This window comes from Mastomys coucha, unplaced genomic scaffold, assembly GCF_008632895.1.
Source record: "Mastomys coucha isolate ucsf_1 unplaced genomic scaffold, UCSF_Mcou_1 pScaffold11, whole genome shotgun sequence".
Lineage (NCBI taxonomy): Eukaryota > Metazoa > Chordata > Mammalia > Rodentia > Muridae > Mastomys > Mastomys coucha.
Genome location: NW_022196893.1, coordinates 31,022,162 through 31,040,081, shown reverse-complemented (window position 1 = coordinate 31,040,081; position 17,920 = coordinate 31,022,162). Strand labels below are relative to the sequence as shown.

General features: G+C 46.5%; 1 protein-coding gene across 3 annotated transcripts in view; it reads left to right on the top strand.

Annotated features, from left to right (window-relative positions):
• Lima1 (LIM domain and actin binding 1) overlaps positions 1 to 17,920 on the top strand; it is a 105,898-nt gene that overhangs the window by 82,075 nt on the left and 5,903 nt on the right. For all 3 annotated transcript variants that reach the window (XM_031355659.1, XM_031355680.1, XM_031355669.1), the window contains exons 7-9: positions 263 to 364; positions 6,926 to 6,983; positions 8,781 to 8,890. In XM_031355659.1, coding sequence (XP_031211519.1) covers positions 263 to 364; positions 6,926 to 6,983; positions 8,781 to 8,890 — 270 coding nt within the window. The remainder of the gene's footprint in view (positions 1 to 262; positions 365 to 6,925; positions 6,984 to 8,780; positions 8,891 to 17,920) is intronic.

Here is a 17,920-nt window from a genome sequence, read left to right as displayed (position 1 = left end):
GGCGGCCACGTTGATGTGTCTGTCTTCTGATGAGCATCCAGTTTGAGACAGGCACACATATATTTAACTCAGAGGTATGTGTCCGCACGGCTGCTTTGGTCATTTCACTGGTCAGTGGGTTTGCTTGTGATGGGGTCAACTTGACCTGAGTTCCAGGAGGAAGAATTTGTTCTTTAAGCGTGCCACGTCTGTTTGAAGGATGGCTGTGAAGAGACTGGAACGGTAGGCGTTTTGAGTTCACGGGTTATTTTTTATTTTGTAGAATGAGCTGAAAACCAGTGGAAGCAAAACTCATAAATGGGAGCAGAAGGAGAATGTGCCCCCAGGTCCTGAGGCCTGCAGCATCCATCAGGAAGGGAGCAAGGTAGGTCGGCACGCCCATGTCCAGTTGCCAGGAAGCATGTGTTCTGAATTAGGTGCTTAAAATTAGAGAGGAGTCGGACTCTAGGCCGTAGTGTCTGGGAATTTGGTGGCAGCTGCCAGAGCAGATTGCCATTTCTGCAGGTCACATAATATCAGTAAGGAGCTCTGCGGTTTACAGCTGACCAGGTAGTGAGTCTTCACTGCTTTGTTCAGCAAATGCTCAGGACGCAAACACTAAAGTCCTTTATAAGAATCTGAGCAGAGATGTAATCTTTATCTTTAAAAACTTAAGATTTAGCCAGGCAGTGGTGGCACACACCTTTAATCCCAGCACTTGGGAGGCAGAGGCAGGCGGATTTCTGAGTTTGAGGCCAGCCTGGCCTACAGAGTGAGTTCCAGGACAGCCAGGGCTACACAGAGAAACCCTATCTCTAAACATCCCCCCCCCCAAAAAAACCCCTTAAGATTTACTTTATTGAAATGTACAATGTTTTGACTGGATATATGTATGTGCACCATGTGAGTGACTGGTGCCCTCAGAATCAGAGGAATTACAGACGGTTGTGAGCCACCATGCATGTGCTTGGAATTGAACCCAGGTCCTCTGCAAGAATAGCAAATGCTTTAAACCTTTGAGCCATCTCTCCAGCCCTGAGATATTGACATATTATCTTTAAAGCACTCATGTATACTTCTTAAATATATACTCAAGGGGTTTTTTTGTCTTTTTTTTTAAAGAATTATTTAATTTATTTTAAAGTATGTTGTAGCTGTCTTCAGACACTCCAGAAGATAGCATCTAATCACTTTACAAGATAGTTATGAGCCACCACAAGATGGTTGTGAGCCACCATATGTTTGCCGGGAATTGAACTCAAAGACTTCTAGAAGAGCAGTCAGTGCTCCTAGCCACTGAGCCCACTTGTTTTGTCTTAAATTTGTTTTCAGATAAAGGTCTCTGTTGCTCAGGCTCATCTTGAACTTGTATATCCCAGCAATCCTCCTGCCTCAGCCTCTTAAATCACTGAGACTACAAGCTTTTGACGCCATTCTTTTTTTAAGATTTATTTATTTAGTTTATGTGTATGAATACACTGTAGCAGTACAGATGGCCGTGAGCCATTATGTGGCTGCTGGGAATTGAACTCAGGACCTCTGCTTGCTCCGGTCCCACTCGCTCCTGCATAATACACTGTAGCTGTCTTCAGACATACCAGAAGAGGGCGTCGGATCTCATTCCAGGTGGTTGTGAGCCACCATGTGGTTGCTGGGATCTGAACTCAGGACTTTTGGAAGAGCAGTCAGTGCTCTTACCCACTGAGCCATCTCACCAGCACCCCCCCCTCTTTTTTTAAGATTTATTTTATATATGTGTGTGCTCTGTCTGCATGTATACCTGCATACCAGAAGAGGGCATCAGACCCTATTACAGATGGTTGTAAGACCCCATGTGGTTGCAGGGAATTGAACTCAGGACCTCTGGAAGAGTAGATAATACTCTTAACCGCTAAGCCATCTCTCCAGCCCTTGACACCACTCTTACTTGTTTGGTCTTGGCTTTGCTGCAGTAGCAAACCCAAGGCCATGCACATACTAGGCAAGTGTTCTGCCACTGTGTTATGTCTCCAGTCCTCACTCAAGGCAGTTTAGAATCCTAGGTGGTATGGTAAGCAAGAAGAAATGCAAAGCTTTGGCTGGAGAGATGGCTCAGCGGTTAGGAGCACTGACTGCTCCTCCAGAGGTTCTGAGTTCAAATCCTAGCAACCACATGGTGGCTCACAACCCTCTGTAATGAGATTTGACGCCCTCTTCTAGAATGTCTGAAGACAGCGACAGTGTACTCACATATAAGAAAGAAAGAAAGAAAGAAAGAAAGAAAGAAAGAAAGAAAGAAAGAAAGAAAGAAAGAAAGAAAGAGAGAGAAAGAGAGAAAGAAAGAGAAAGAAAGAAGGAAAGAAAGGCAAAGCTTAGAAACTAAAGGCCGAGGCAGGGAGTCGGCTTCCCAGGGAAAAGCAGGTGCAGGCCAAGCTGGAGGCCTCCCAGTCTCCAGGAAGACATTCTCTGACTCACGTGTGTGCTGTGGTATGTCCTCACCCCACACATAGACTACACATAGAAAGGGCTAACCTAAAGGCTGAGCCAGGTTTATTTAGTAGGAGATGCCAGTAACCCGAGAGGCAGTGAAGGGAGCCAAGACCAGAGGAGCGGGAGTCTAAGTCCAGCCTGGGCGCATGGAAAGACTGAGGCCAGCAAGACCCTTTTTCAAACAGAAAAACAGCACACACATGTTTACTCTCCTTCAGAGTCTCCCTCCTTCCCCTCTCTCTCTCTCTCTTCCTCTTCCTCTCTCTGTTTCCCTTCCTCCCTCCCCTCCCTTCCTTCTCCTCCCTCCTCCCCAAGCCATGCGTCATGTCCCCCAGCATGTTAACTATCAAGAATAGTAGGTTCCCTGAGAGATGGTGGGGCCGTGGAGTTCAGAGCTAGCTAAGGAAGCTGCCTTCCTCAGGGAGACGATGTCTGAGCCAAGCCTTGAGGAATGTGCAGGAACGGGCCAAGGGCGTGGAGAAGTGGCATTAAAAAAAAAGAACATCCGCGCAGGCATAGCAGAGGACAGAGACCCGGGACTGACCTCTCAGGAACTGCTGTTTGATTTGGCAAGGTGGTAAATAATAGGCAGGAACGAGAGACAGGTGGAAGGAAGAGGCCAGGGCAAGAACTGCAAAAGCCTTCTAGGCAGCTCAGACTTCAGTGGGAAGCCATGGGAAGGGTTTCAACAGAGCACAGTCAGACAGATGGGTGAGCTGCCGTGGGTAGCAACTTTACGTAGACAGTCTATTTGACAGTCGTAGACGCCTCAAATAAATGTCAGACTGGCTGCTCTTCAGAGGATCGGGGTTCAGTTCCTAGCGCCCACATAGCTGCTCACAGCTGTGTGTAACTCCCATTGCAGGGGAGCCAGCACCCTCTTCTGAATGTACATAGTGCACATACATACGTATAGGCAAAGCACTCATACACAGAAGATAAAACAGGATCTCAAAACATACATATGTTTAGGCAAAGCACTCATACATAGAAGATAAAACAGGATCTCAAAAAAACTAATAAACTGGATAAGTGGAATCTTATCCTTGCTTTTTTTTGTTTGTTTTCGAGACAGGGTTTCTCTGTGTAGCCCTGGCTGTCCTGGAACTCACTCTGTAGACCAGGCTGGCCTGGAACTCAGAAATCCGCCTGCCTCTGCCTCCCAAGTGCTGGGATTAATGGCCTGCACCACCACCACCGCCCGGCTTATCCCTGCTTTTTTAAAATGTTTTTGAGACAAGGTCTCTCCCTGTGGTCCTGGCTGGCGTGGACTTACTAGGTAGACCAGGCTGGCCTGCAAGGTAGACCAGGCTGGCCTGAAACTCACAGAGATTTGTCTGCCTCTGCCTCCCGAGTGCTGAGACTAAAAAGGTGTAGTTCCCCATGCCTGCCTAGCGAAAGCTGTTTCTCAAATATAACAAGCAAATAGGTTTGGAATTTTCCTGTAAGTTTTAAAAAAAAATCTCAGCATTGAACTCCCCCCATCGTCACCTAAGGGGCGTCCCTGAAGAAATTCTTATCTGGAAGATCACCATCGTGTGGCTTTAATTCTGTTTTTGTGCTTAATTCCTGATTGTCCTTGTGCTGATTTGATTTGAAATTAGAACTCTGGGCTGAACTGCAAGAGCAGAACATTTTAATTACAGCATAAAGCAGCACGGGTTGCAGTGAATCATAACTCGGAGAGTGGGCGGGGAGGAAAGGGGCCGGAAGCAGGCCTGCTTCCGTCTTCCGAGAGTGCTGTGAGTCTGTGAACATTTGGCTGTGGCCTAGCCTGTAGGCTTTCAGAGCTTTGGTGTGCGCTCACCACCACTGGTTAAGCAGAGCCTAACACTGGTTAACTTTGGTCTGCTGCAAAAGGACATTAGTGCTTCAGGAAATGTTCTTCTAAAAAGCAGAACACACACACACACAGAGAGGTGGGGGCCGTTATTTATCCTTTGAGAATGGAAGACTGCGTTGGATCAGCTGCCATGTAGGTGCTGGGAAGTGAGCCCAGTCCAGTGTTCTTAACCGCTGAGCCATCGCTGCAGCCCAAGCTCTGTCAAACTGCTGTTCGTCCTCTAGTGAGCTGTCTGAGCGTGGTCTCCCGTACTGCTGCCTGGAAGTCTCTTGAGTTAATGTCACCTGTCTCCTAGGGGGCAGGGATGTCAGTGTACCCCCACAGGTTCAAGGGAACCAGATTAAAGGGGAGAAGAGAGTATCCCAGGAAGGTAGCACCTACAGATTCTTAAGAGTTGAGGGGGCCGGTCGGTGGTGGCGCACGCCTTCAATCCCAGCATTTGGGAGGCAGAGGTGGATTTCTGAGTTCAAGGCCAGCCTGGTCTACAGAGTGAGTTCCAGGACAGCCAGAGCTATACAGAGAAATCCTGTCTCGAAAAAAAAGCCAAAAAAAAAAAAAAAAAAAAAGAGCTGAGGGTCTTCTTTAGTTTTGGTTTTGGGTCAGAGGGTCTCATGTAGCACAGGCTGTGTTAGCGAGGATGACCCTGTATTTCTGGCCCCTCCTACCTCTGTGGTTTCCCAAGTGCTGAGATTACTGGCTGGCGAGATGGCTCAGTGGGTAAGAGCACTGACTGTTCTTCCGAAGGTCCTGAGTTTGGATCCCAGCAACCACATGGTGGCTCACAACCATCCATGATGAGATCTGATGCTCTCTTCTGGTGCGTCTGAAGACAGCTACAGTGTATTACGCCAGAGCTAGCAGAGGTCCTGAGTTCAATTCCCAGCATCCACATGATGGCTCACGGCCATCTGTACAGCTACAGTGTATTCATATACATAAAATAAATAAATAAATCTTCAAAAAAAATAAAGTGCTGAGATTACAGGCATGTGCCAACCTGCCAGCAGCAAAGGCCTCCTTATAACCAAGCACAACTTTCAGGAAATGTTTTTCATGCCATCCACTGAAATGTTGCATGTGAGGCCATCAGCCCAACGTTTGGCATAGAGTAAACATCAACTGTGATGATTCTGATTTGTCCTTTGCCAAGATGGAATTCCTGTGTGAAAAGAGACTAGCGGGGAAATGCTGGCATTCAGGTGTGGTCAGCCAGCCATTGTGAATGTATTCAGCTCATTAAACACCCTGATATATATATACTTGGTAGCACCTATCAGTCCAGCATCATGATCTTAGATGCAGAAGGTGTAGCAAAGACAAGGGCCTGTAGACAGGGTGTCTCTGTGTAGCCCTGGCTGTCCTGGAACTCACTCATAGACCAGACTGGCCTTGAACTCAGAAATCTGCCTGCCTCTGCCTCCCAAGTGTTGGGATTAAAAGCATGTGCCATCACTGCATGGTGAGAGTTCTTTTATTTAAAGTTGATGGCTTCTGAGGAAGAGATATATACCTATATGTAGGATCTGCTTCTTGTTAAAAAAAAAATTGGAATTGCTGGGTAGTGGTGGCGTACACCTTTAATCCCAGCACTTGGGAGGCAGAGGCAGGCGGATTTCTGAGTTCGAGGCCAGCCTGGTCTACAGAGTGAGTTCCAGGATAGCCAGGACTATACAGAGAAACCCTGTCTCAAAGGAGAAAACAAATGGAATTTTTTGTTGGTTTTTGTTGTTCTTCCCGCCCCCCAGGTGTGGCAATGTTTGATTTGTTTTCCCTTAGATTTATGTATATTATTATTTTATGTGTCTGAGGGTTTTTCCTGCATGTATGTCTATGCACCATGTTTGTTCCTGATGCCTGAAGTGGTCATAAAAGGTAGCTGGGTTCCCTGAGACTAGAGTATCATATTGATGATTGTGAGACACCATGTATGTGCTGGGAATTAAACCTGGGTCTTTCAAATGAGCCCACTCTCTACAACTTGCTCCTCTCTCTGTCTCTCTCTGTCTCTCTGTCTGTCTGTCTCTCTCTCTCTCTCTCTCTCTCTCTCTCTCTCTCTCTCTCTCTCTCTCTCTCCCTTTCTCTCTCTCTGTCTGTCTTCCTCTCTCTCAGATGGGGTATATTGTAACCCAGGCTAACATCAAACTCACAGTGTAGCAGGGGGTTATCTTCAACTCCTGATCCCCCTGCCTCCACCTCCCAAGTCTCAACCTTTCCATAAAAAACCACTCGAACAGGAAAATAAGAGTAAGAACAACTCCTGGATTTAAATGTGTTCCTTTCCCTCGCCATGGAATGCATTTGGCACCGTGTGAGGGGTTTGTTCTCCTTGATGCGGGGGGGGGGGGAATCTTCCTAAGATGTGGCTTAGAAGTTCTTTATGAGGGAGATGATCCTGGCTTGGCAGCTGAGTGCTGTCTGCTCGAGTGTTCCTCTGTAATTGAGAGGCACGTTAATATCCTCATAAAAGCGTTTTGCTGCCTCTTGTTTAAATGCTCAGCTGTTCTGCGGCCGTTATTTCCCCCCAGGCTGCCAGTGACTAACTGGAGTCAGCAGGATTTTATGGCATTGGCGAGGGTTTGCTCTTGTATTTTTAATGCGCTTCTTAATCCTCCTCAATCTTTTTTATTCTTGCAGGTTTTTGCAACTGAGAATAGCCTGGTGGCCCACTCTGTCCCTGCTGAAGATGACACCTGTAAGCATTTGCTCTGAGCTCTGTGGTCCTCCTCCCTGCTATTGTCTGTGGAAGAAGGAATGTACCAAACCCAGCAACCAGTCTCATCAGGGTCTGGGTGTTAAGGGCTGATGCTGGAACACCCTTCACACATTCATAGCTTAGGGAGAAGTTAACTCCAGAGCTCGGGAGGCAGAGGCAGGCAGATCTGTGCGTTCAAGACCAGCCTGGTCGAAAGAGTGAATTCCTTAACAGTCAGGGCTACACATAGAAACCTCATCTTGAAAAGCCAAAAAGAAAAAAATTAAATATGGCTAACATGAGACAAAAAGATATTTTAATTTTTGAGATTTTCATTTATTGTGTGTGGGTGTTTGTCTGTGTACCACGAGCCTGTAATACCCATCAAGGCCAGAAGATGGCGTCAGATCCCTTGGAGTAGCCAGCACTCTTTACAGCTCCAGCCCTAATTGAAAGGATTTTTTTTCTTTAAGATTTATCTATCTATCTATTTATTTATTTATTTATTTATTTATTTATTTATTTATTTATTTATTATATGTAAGCACATTGTAGCTGTCTTAAGACATGCCAGAAGAGGGCGTCAGATCTCTTCACGAATGGCCGTGAGCCAGCATGTGGTTGCTGGGACCTGAACTTTTAGGACCCTCGGAAGAGCATTCAGTGCTCCTAACCACTGGGCCAACTCAGCAGCCCCCTGAAAGGATACTTTTAACAACACTTCTCTCATTGAACTTATCTGTACTGCTTGTCTGCTCTACAGTCTTCCAGGCCTGAAGCTACATAAACGAGTCTTAGCATTTTACTTTAATAGAGGACATTCACTAGAGATTGATTGATTTTTGAAGAACATTTCAAAGGCCTAAGGATTTTTCTGCTTAAGTGCTAAATTTTCATATTTTTATCCTGTTTTGGAGTATTTTAAGCCTGATTTCTCAGAGATAAAAGATTTGGGGTTGACTTGACTTTTACCATCTGATTTTGGACACAGTCTCACGACACACTGTTGGGCCTGGGGTTCACGGTGTGGAGGGGCTGATCTCTCCTGCCCTCAACCCCTACGTGCAGCATCTACAGATGTGAGATGTGCGCCACACACTTCTGACACTGGGACCACTTCTGATTCTAATATTCAGAATCTCTCTCTGTAGCCGTGGCTGTCCTGGAACTCACTCTGTAGACCAAGCTGGCCACGAGCTCACAGAGATCCACTTGCCTCTGCCTTCCCAGTGCTAGCATTGAAGATGCACACCACTGTTGCCAGCTTGCCTTTTTTTTTTTTTTTTAATTCTTGATAAAAGAATGAAATTATCACATAAAGGTTTTCTTGATTATTATCTCAGTTCCGGGCCAGCCAGGGCTACACAGGCTATATATATTCACACCCTATGTCAAAAACTTTCTTAAAGAATGACTGCCAGAGACTCGGCACATGTTCCCTCATTTTCCCCAGCTTCGGCTGCAGCTGCCTAGAAGTTCCTAGGATTGCAGACTACCAGGAGCATATCAAATCTCTGCACAGCCCTCCCAAGTGGCAAGGGCTTCCGAGCACAGTGTTGGTTGGCATGGTCTGGGTCCCAGCTGTGTGCTGCAGGGTAGGAAGTCTCACTGACAGCCTGAGTCCTGGGGGGCTCAGAACACCTTCAGTCTAGAACCTTCTTCAACAGAGAAGCAATATTTTTCCTGATGCTAAAAGGACCAGTCCCTGGTGGAAAGTACCATGTTTTGTTTTTTCAAAACTCCCTTCGTGAGGCTTGCATGAGCTACTCTAATATTCCTGTCTTCTAACTTAACCAGGTAATTCCCAGGTGAAGAGTGAGGCCCAGCAGCCTGTGCACCCTAAGCCACTGAGTCCTGATGCCAGGACCTCCAGTCTTCCAGAAAGTTCTCCATCCAAAACAGTGAAGGTAAGGTGGCACTTGCTCTCTGGGTCTTAAGTATTGCATGTTACTTTTTTTTTTAAAGTCACTGGCATGTGTCCTAGAAGGGTATCTTTTTCTTTAATATTTTATTTTTATTTTATGCATATGAGTACATTACAGCTGTCTTCAGACACACCTGAAGAGGGCATCAGATGGCATTACAGATGGTTGTCAGCCACCATGTGGTTGCTGGGAATTGAACGCATGACCTTTGGAAGGGCGGTCAGTGCTCTTACCCGCTGAGCCATCGCTCCAGCCCAGTGTGTTGCAGTTTTTATTACTCTGTTCAGCATTACCTGTTCATGCTTTCCTAGATGTAATGCCAGTAGGTCTACTTAAGAGTCGCTTTCAGAGGCAGAGAGATGGCTCACTGGTTAGAGCACCTACAGTTCTTTCCGATGACCCAGGTTCAATTCTTGCCACCCACATGGTGGCTCACGACCATCTGTGACTCCAGTTCTGGGAGGTCCACCTTCTCTTCAGGCTTCCTGTGGTACCAGGATACATGTGGTACACATATGTACATGCAGGCAAAGCACTCATACACAGAACAGAACACAAAAGGGGGTGGGGGCTGGAGCTGTGGAGATAGCTCAGTGGAATGAAAATGCTTGCTGCATGAGCGTAAAGACCTGGATCGGGCTCTCCCAGCACCCATATAAAAGCTGGGCATGGAGGGGCAGGACTGTAAACCCAGTGCTTGAGAGGCAGAGACTGGAGAATACCTGGGGCTCACTGGCCAGCCAGTCTAGCCAAATAAAAAAGATGGGAAGTGACGGAGGAAGACACCTGGCATTGACCTCTGACCTCCACACCCACCTTCACACACACATCAACACACACATATACAAAAGGAATCCGTTTTTCTCCTACACTTCATGTTAGGGTTGCTAATAGACTTGAAAGGGCATGTTGGACAGTACAGAGCCACTTCCTGTTAGGAGTGGTAATTGGTGACGCCCACACATCCTTTCTTGCTTGGCCTTCTCTTGGAATGTGCCTTTGTGCAGCTGGGTTTTATGTTTTTGTTTGCTCATTTTTTTTTAAAGATTTATTTATTATTATAAGTAAGTACACTGTAGCTGTCTTCAGACACACCAGAAGAGGGCGTCAGATCTCATTACGGATGGTTGTGAGCCATCATGTGGTTGCTGGGATTTGAACTCAGGACCTTCGGAAGAGCAGTCAGTGCTCTTAACCACTGAGCCATCTTTCCAGCCCTGTTTGTTCGTTTTAAAGATTATTTATTTTGTGTATATGAGTACACTGTTGCTGTCTTCAGACACACCAGAAAAGGACATTGTATCTCATTACAGATGTTTGTGAGCCACCATGTGGTTGCTGGGAATTGAACTCAGGACCTCTAGTAGAGTAGCCAGTGCTCTTAACTGCTGAGCCATCTCTCCAGGCCTAGGTTTTGTTTTTAAAGATCTCAGCTTAGAAAAAACAGAAAGATAGACTAGGTTTAAGGCGGTCCATGCTGTTCCTGAGCTACGGACTCATGTGCTGTGAGGGTTTCCCTTCTGGGTCCATAATTGGTGCGCAGATGAATGCATTAGCTCACAAAAAGGATGAAGGAAAACAGGACACAATTAAGTGTCGGAACCCAAAAGAGGAAGCAGAGGAATCCAGCATTTCAGGGGCAGGTTAGGAGGGCAGGGAACAAAGAGAGCAAACAAAAAAAAAAAATGTTTCAAGGAAGCAGAAATTCACAAGGAAGGTGTGGTTTACGGAAGAACAGAAGCTGATGAAAGGAAGAAGAGAAAATGGGTGCAGAAGAAATGAACTGAAGCTGGGCAGTGGTGGCGCATGCCTTTAATCCCAGCACTTGGGAGGCAGAGGCAGGCGGATTTCTGAGTTCGAGGCCAGTCTAGTCTACAGGACAGCCAGGGCTACACAGAGAAACCCTGTCTCGGAAAGCGAAGAAAGAAAGAAAGAAAGAAAGAAAGAAAGAAAGAAAGAAAAGAAAGAAAGAAAATGTGATGGAACACTATGACCAAAGCAAGTTGGGGAGGAAAGGGTTGATTTGGCTTATGCTTCTACATCATAGTCCATCACTGAGGGAATCAGGACAGGAACTCAAGCAGGGCAGTGCCTCGGGCCAGCCAGTCTGGGCCTCCTTCAACCCGCAGGGGAACAGGGTCCTGGTACAGGTCGGCAAAGAAAAAATAACAGACACGACACAAGGACATGCAGGATCTGAATGTATTTCTCAAAATGGCATCAGACTTTTACAGTCATTACAAAAGAGAAAAGAAAAACCTGGCAGCTCAGCGGTCAAGGTACCTCTGAGGCCATCTGAAACACAGTGGGTCTAAAACAGCAGCCATCTCCTCAGGACCAGTGTAGCACGCTCTCGGGCCTGCCTCCGTGGGCCCGGCCGTAGTTCCTGGGGGCTGCGGGTGAGCCAGCCAGGAGGGTAGAGGCTTGAATCTCGAATCCTCTCCTGCTGCACACTGTCATACACACACACACACACACACACACACACACACACACACACTTGGCTCAAGCACACACACACACACACACACACACACACACACTTGGCTCAAGGCCCCGCCCATCCTTAGTAAAGGCCCACTATGCTAATCTTTTGGGCTAGTCAATGCCCTACCCCCCCCCCCATTATCTTTCTAACAATGCCAAAGGTAATTAGTCTGAATGTGTAACATTGTCTGCAAGAAATTCCAAGCCGGTTTGGGTTTGGCTAGGATGTTGGAACATTGGTGGAGGTCTGAGAGCAACATTTATCTTGGGGGACACCTAGCACGTGAGACTATAGCAAGGACATATCTGGGCTCCCTCTGAGTTAGAGGGGTTGCAGGAGACAGCTTCCTTGAAGCTTTTGCCTCATAAACCGCTGTCACACAAAGTGTGCACGTGGCAGGGCAGGAACCTGGAGGCAAGAGCTGACGCAGAGGCCGTGAGGGATACCCCCATGGCTTGTTCAGCCTGCTTTCTTATAGAACCCAGGACCACCAGCCCAGGGGTGACCCCACCTGCACAATGGGCTGCCCGCCCCCCCAATAAATCACTAAGAAAATGCTCTACAGGCTTGTTTCTAGTCTTATAGAGACATTTTCTTAATTGAGTTTCCCTCCTCCCAGATGACTCTAACATGTGTCGAGTTGACATAAAATTTGCCAGCACTACCAGTGAAATGGCTCAGCAGAGACAGCACTTGACAAGCTGTTTGAGCCCATGTGAAAAGAACCAACTCTTGCAAGCTGTCCTTTGAATGCCTGTACTGCGTTTCAATGCCCGCCCCCCATCCCCCCACATACACACACATGCAAACTTAAATGAAAAAGAAAATGGTACTAAAACCAGGGATAGTGGTGCATGTTAAGGATGGGGCAGTGGGATAGCAAATTCTAGGCTGGCCTGGACTATGCATTGAAACTGACCCTACCTGTATAAAACAATAAATAAGAAGACTGACCTGGCTGTGGATTCTGTGTCACTGAAGAATGTGAGCCCTGGTTTATCAGAGAACTAACGCCTGATCTCGAGACCAGGAACAGGAGTCCTCAATATGGCCTCACCTGTTTGCCCACATGTAATTAGGGCTTGGTTATGCTGGCCCAGTGCTGGATTGAAATCCTTTCTGATTCAGACTCCAGGCCCTGAGCCAATGAGGGCTGTGTAAGAACACATCACACAGGTGTTCCTCATCCCGCTTTCCCTGTCTCCCCGGCAGCAGTAGCCTTTACACACACACCTCAGGGTTTGAGGCCTGTGTGAAAGACTACAGTATGTTGCCTAGTTCCTCGTGTTTGTCAGTAGTCCAAAGCTCAGGGTGTGCGGAGCCTTGCACGGGACCTACTTTATCTCCCCTTTATTTAAGGGCTGTTTGTTTCTTCTTGCTTTTATAAAGTCTTCTTGCAGTCTGCAAGCAAGAGAAACACTTTAGTAAATGTGTCCGGAAAGAGCTGCTGACGGAACTGGTCTCATGTCATGGCTCTCGACTTTGCATCAGAAATCGGTTCTCTACTTTGGGAGATTACATGTAGCAAAGAATACATTTGCTCACTAAAATAGATTTTTTTTTTAGTCCCACGCATCCTGAGGCGGGGGGTGAGATCTGTTCTTAGTGCCTGTCTGTTACTGAAAACTAGGGCATCCAAAACAGGAAACTCAAATAATTTCAAAGTTTAGTTTTTAAATGTAAAAACTGCAGGTGGCTGGAGTTGGCTCAGTGGTTTAGAGCACTGAGTGCTCTTGCAGAGGATCCTGGTTCGATCTCCATCACCCACAGAGTGGCTCACAAACATCAGTGACTCTAGTTCAGGGGATCCAGCGTCCTCCTTGAGCACCAAGCACAGATACAGCGCACATAACATACACGGAGCTAAAGCACTCATACACATAAAATAAAAACACAGATTGTCAGGCATGACGTGACACTCCTTTTATCTCAGCTCTCCAATGTTTGGCCTGCGTGGATGTGTGCCGTGTGCCTGGTCCCTCTGAGGTCAGAAGAAAGCATCAGATATCCTGGAACAGCAATTGTAGATGGTCGTGAGCCACAGGGACTCGAACCCAAGTCCTCTGCAAGAGCAGCCAGTGCTCTTAACCACTGAGCCATCTCTCCAGCCCAGACCCTGGGGGGGTTTAACAACTTTTCAAAAATTGTTTTGCAATAGGATTTCACTACTTAGCCCAGTGTGGCCTCAATTCACTGTATACTTCAGGCTAGCCTTGAACTTGTAATCCTGCTGTGTCTGCCTCCCAAGTACTAAGATTATATATAGGCGTTTACCACCAGGCATGGCACCCCAAGTTTTTAATGATCAGTGATGGGGTGTGGGAGAAATACCAAGACCCAGGAGAGAAGAAAAGGCAAGAGGATGTGTCCGGCCCTGAGGGTCACCGTTGTGTCCCCAGCTTCCTCAGGTGACCCTGCTGATAGGTGTGGCAAGAAAGCACAGCATGCCATTTGGAAGGCCATCCTTTGAGGTGCTGCTTCCTATATCTCTGTCTTGCTGTCCTCTGTGGGCAGGGATAAGAGGCTTTGCCAGTTTGTTGTGTGGTCTTGGAGATGTAGATCCTCATGCATGATGAACAACCTTTCCCAGTGAGGTCCCCACTGCCCCTAGCCTGGTTTCATGTTATTTTACAAAGCTGAGAGAATCATGGCCGCAGGTCACCAGGATCCTGTCAATGCGTATACTGGCCTCCTCTTGTGGAGGAGACAGTCTGTTTGTGATATGAATGGTCCTCAGAACGGTTTCACAGAGAGTTTCACTCAGAATCTGCAGGCTCCGCAGAGCTGCCCTCAACCATCTACGGCCTGGCAAAGAATTCCCATTTTACTACCTAGCCGTTTTGCACAAACCCAAGAATGAACAGCATTTGTGGTATTCATCCCATGAACTGGAAGTCTGACCTCAGTGTGGAATTCTTATCATTGCCAGCTGTTAACTTCCCCCACCCAACCCCCACCCCCCACCCCCCGTTGATGGATATGCCCGCCACCTAACATATCCACCTTCTTCAGTCTGAAAGCATGCATGATACTACGTGTTGAAAGGATACAGATGGGTTGGAAACTAACTTAAAGCAGGTAGATGCCCATTAATGGAAGGTCTGTAATATTCTTCACATGTTGGTTAATGTAAGTTATTTGTGTATTGCCTCATTCATTCCAGAAGGTGCTGAAGATAATATCTACACATTTAAATCTGAAATTAAGTAAAGACTCCAGTGTGTTGGATGTGTGTGGGTGAGGGTGTTTGCCCTGGATTAACATCTGTCCTTTCTCCAAAGACAGCACAGGAGTGTTTAGACAACACTCTGTTGGCCTGAGTTGGGAATTATGTGTTTTAATTCTCATCCATTTCCTGACTGTAACCTTGGTCAAGTTTCTGATACTTTACTCTCTATGTGTGAGAAATGAGGCAGAGAAAGAGGAATGAAGAACAGACAAACAAAACAGAAAACACTTCCGCTTAGTTGTTGAGAGAATAAGATGAAGCGTGTCTAACATCCCCGTGTCGGCAGGGTTCTGGGCATGGCTGGGTCATGGAGACACGGGCAGGATGTATGCTAGGCCTCGGGTTATGAGAGTGTAGGACATTGACTATGCTTCCTATTGCCTGAATAGACATGGGGGAAATTATAGAAAAGTGGCTGAGCGCCCGGGACAGAGAATTGAAGGGAAGGCACAGCCGCTACCACTTGGCGCGCATGCATGCTGGGAGCCTCTGCTGTTGTTTTTATGACAGTGTGAGGTCCCTCGCCGCACAAGCCATAAATAACAGCAGAACGCCCTGAGACTTGAACGGAAGCAGCAGGTCCTGTGCTCAGCCAGTGGCGTGAGGCAGCAGGCTGTGGAGTTGATGTCATCGAGGGGGGGTGACTTTTCACTCGGGTGTAGGAGGCTTCGATGAGGAAAGTGGCTGCGGGTCAGGCGTGGGAGGTAACAGAGTCCTGAACAATGAGCAAGACATTCCTTGTGTGGGTGAAGGTTCATAAAAGCCTTCTCGATCTCGAGGTTGGCTGCGGATCCCAGGTGGATCTGAGAGGGGCTGCCTCCCTAGGCAGAGTTAGAAGGGGTCTTATTCTCAAATCTGAGTCTGAGCGTGAGCTCCGCTGCCGTTGAGAGCTCCAGGGCACGTGGAATGCTGTGTATTCATTGAAGGTTCCTATTTGTCTCTTCCAGCCTCTGCGGCCTGCTCCTGGCACCTAATCTCTGCTCCTGCCTTCCACTTTCCTCCTAATGTGAGCAAAACCTTCGCTGTCTCTCAAGTTCTTCTCTCTCTTCCCTGGGCTGCACCTTCCTCTAGTGCTCCTTCCTTGTGTATGGTGCCTGTGTGAGTGTGTATGTATGCATGTGAGTGTGTATGTATGCATGTGAGTGTGTCTGCATGCATGTGTGTGTGCCTGCATGCATGTGAGTGTGCCTGCATGCATGTGAGTGTGCATGTGTGTTCACACACGTGCTCTCAGTCTCCCTTCCCCTTGTTCTCCCAATTCTACTTCTTTTCTTTTCCTTTCTTTTTCCTCTTCTTTTCTTTTTTCTTTCTTTCTTTCTTTTCTTTTCTTTCTTTTTTTTTTTTTTTTTTTTTTTTTTTTTTTTTTTTTTTTTTTTTTTTTTTTTTTTTTTTTTGTTTGTTTGTTTTTCAAGACAGGGTTTCTCTGTGTAGCCCTGGCTGTCCTGGAACTCACTCTGTAGACCAGGCTGGCCTCGAACTCAGAAATCCGCCTGCCTCTGCCTCCCAAGTGCTGGGATTAAAGGCGTGCGCCACCACTGCCTGGCCCCAATTCTATTCCAACTGTTAAAAATACAGGTTCCTCTCTTTGCAACTGAGAAAGACTCTCAGTCTGATAAGCACATTTATCCCTTACTTACTCGATTTGAATTATGACTTGGAGAGGTTCTCTCGAGTAGCTCCAATTGTACTGGAGCTACTTGAGAGAATTTTATTCTCAAATTTTATTCTGCAGGGTTTTTTTTTTAAGATTTATTCATTTATATGAGTACACTGTTGCTGTCCTCAGACACACCAGAAGAGGGCATCGGATCCCATTACAGATGGTTGTGAGCCACCATGTGGTTGCTGGGAATTGAACTCAGGACTTTTGACAGAGCAGTCAGTGCTCTTAACAGCTGAGCCATCTCTCCAGCCCTTATTCTGCATTTTAATGGAGGTCCTGCTTTCTGGGCAAAAAAAAAAAAAAACAAAAAAAAACCAACCAACCAAACAAACAAACAAACAAAAAAAAACCCACCTAGTCCTTTTAGAGAATACCTTATTAAAACAGGGCAACAGTATCTCCCTTTAAATCCAATTATGTCTGTAAAAGAAAAGAAACTTGTTATTCAAATAATGCCCTAGTGACCGCTCATAGCTCTCTGCTATAACATGGGCTATCCTTAGATACTTCCCTCATTACTGGTACACTGAGCTAGCCTCTTGTCTTTGGTGGTTTAACATCTTTTCTTCTTAGGATATCTTAGGACTCTGCCCTAACGAAAGGAGTTATCCTTCTTTCCGTTCTGCTCTGCTTGCTTGTTCCCGCGCCCTTGAGACGCTGTGCGAGCGTTCTCCTGTTGTTTAGTACGCTTTGCTTTATAGATCCTCACTTGCATTTCACGTCTCTTTTCTGCTTCCTGTTTTACCAAATCTGCTTGGAAAACAATCTTTCCTCACACTCCAATCCTGTAGTGAATAAGCAGTCAGTGTGCCTTTCTTATGGGTCTATCTTCAGGGCTGGCTGGTTGGTTGGTGTGGTTTATCTGTGATGGGGTCTCACTCTAGCCTGGCTGGCTATATAGACCAGAGTAGCTTTGAGCTTGCAGCTGCCCTCGTGCAGGTGCCTCCCAAGTGCTGGGATAACAGGCATAAGCTTCCACACCCAACTAGGGTTTTGTTTGTTTTTTTAAATCTAGAGTCTGCTTTGCTCAGGACCTGGTCCTTTTAGGCTAAGCTAAATTCAGGTTCTGGGCCCAGGGATTAATTTGCATTATTTACTGTCTTACTGTTTCTGCTGAGAGCCCAAGCTCTTCCAGGTCCCACTCAGGCACCCAGGTGCCTGTGAGAGGTGCTTGGCCATCTAAATTTGCTTTCTTCGTCTATCGGCTGACATATTTGTGTTGGAGCAAGTCGGGGGTATTCACACTCAGGAGTAGAGACTTCTGGCCCCATCACCATCAGTAACATAACATGTAAACTTTTCCAGTATCTTTTTAGAAAGATTCTGGCTTTTACCAGGGCTACAATAGAACATTAGTACTTATTGAAGGGAGGGCTTTAGGGTCTCATGGCTTGCCCCAAACTTGCTGTGTAGCTAAGGATGACCTTGAACTTATGACCCTCCTGCTTCCACCACTTAAGTACCACCATGCCCAGTTTTATTCATTGAGCAGTGAACCCAGGGCTTTGTATGAGCTGGGAAAGCTCTCTACCAACTAAGCAACATCCTTAGTCCCCAGTTCTCATGGTTTTAGAAGTTGAATTATTGTGTTGAACAACATGACTTTTTTTTTTTTTTTTTTTTTTTTTTTTT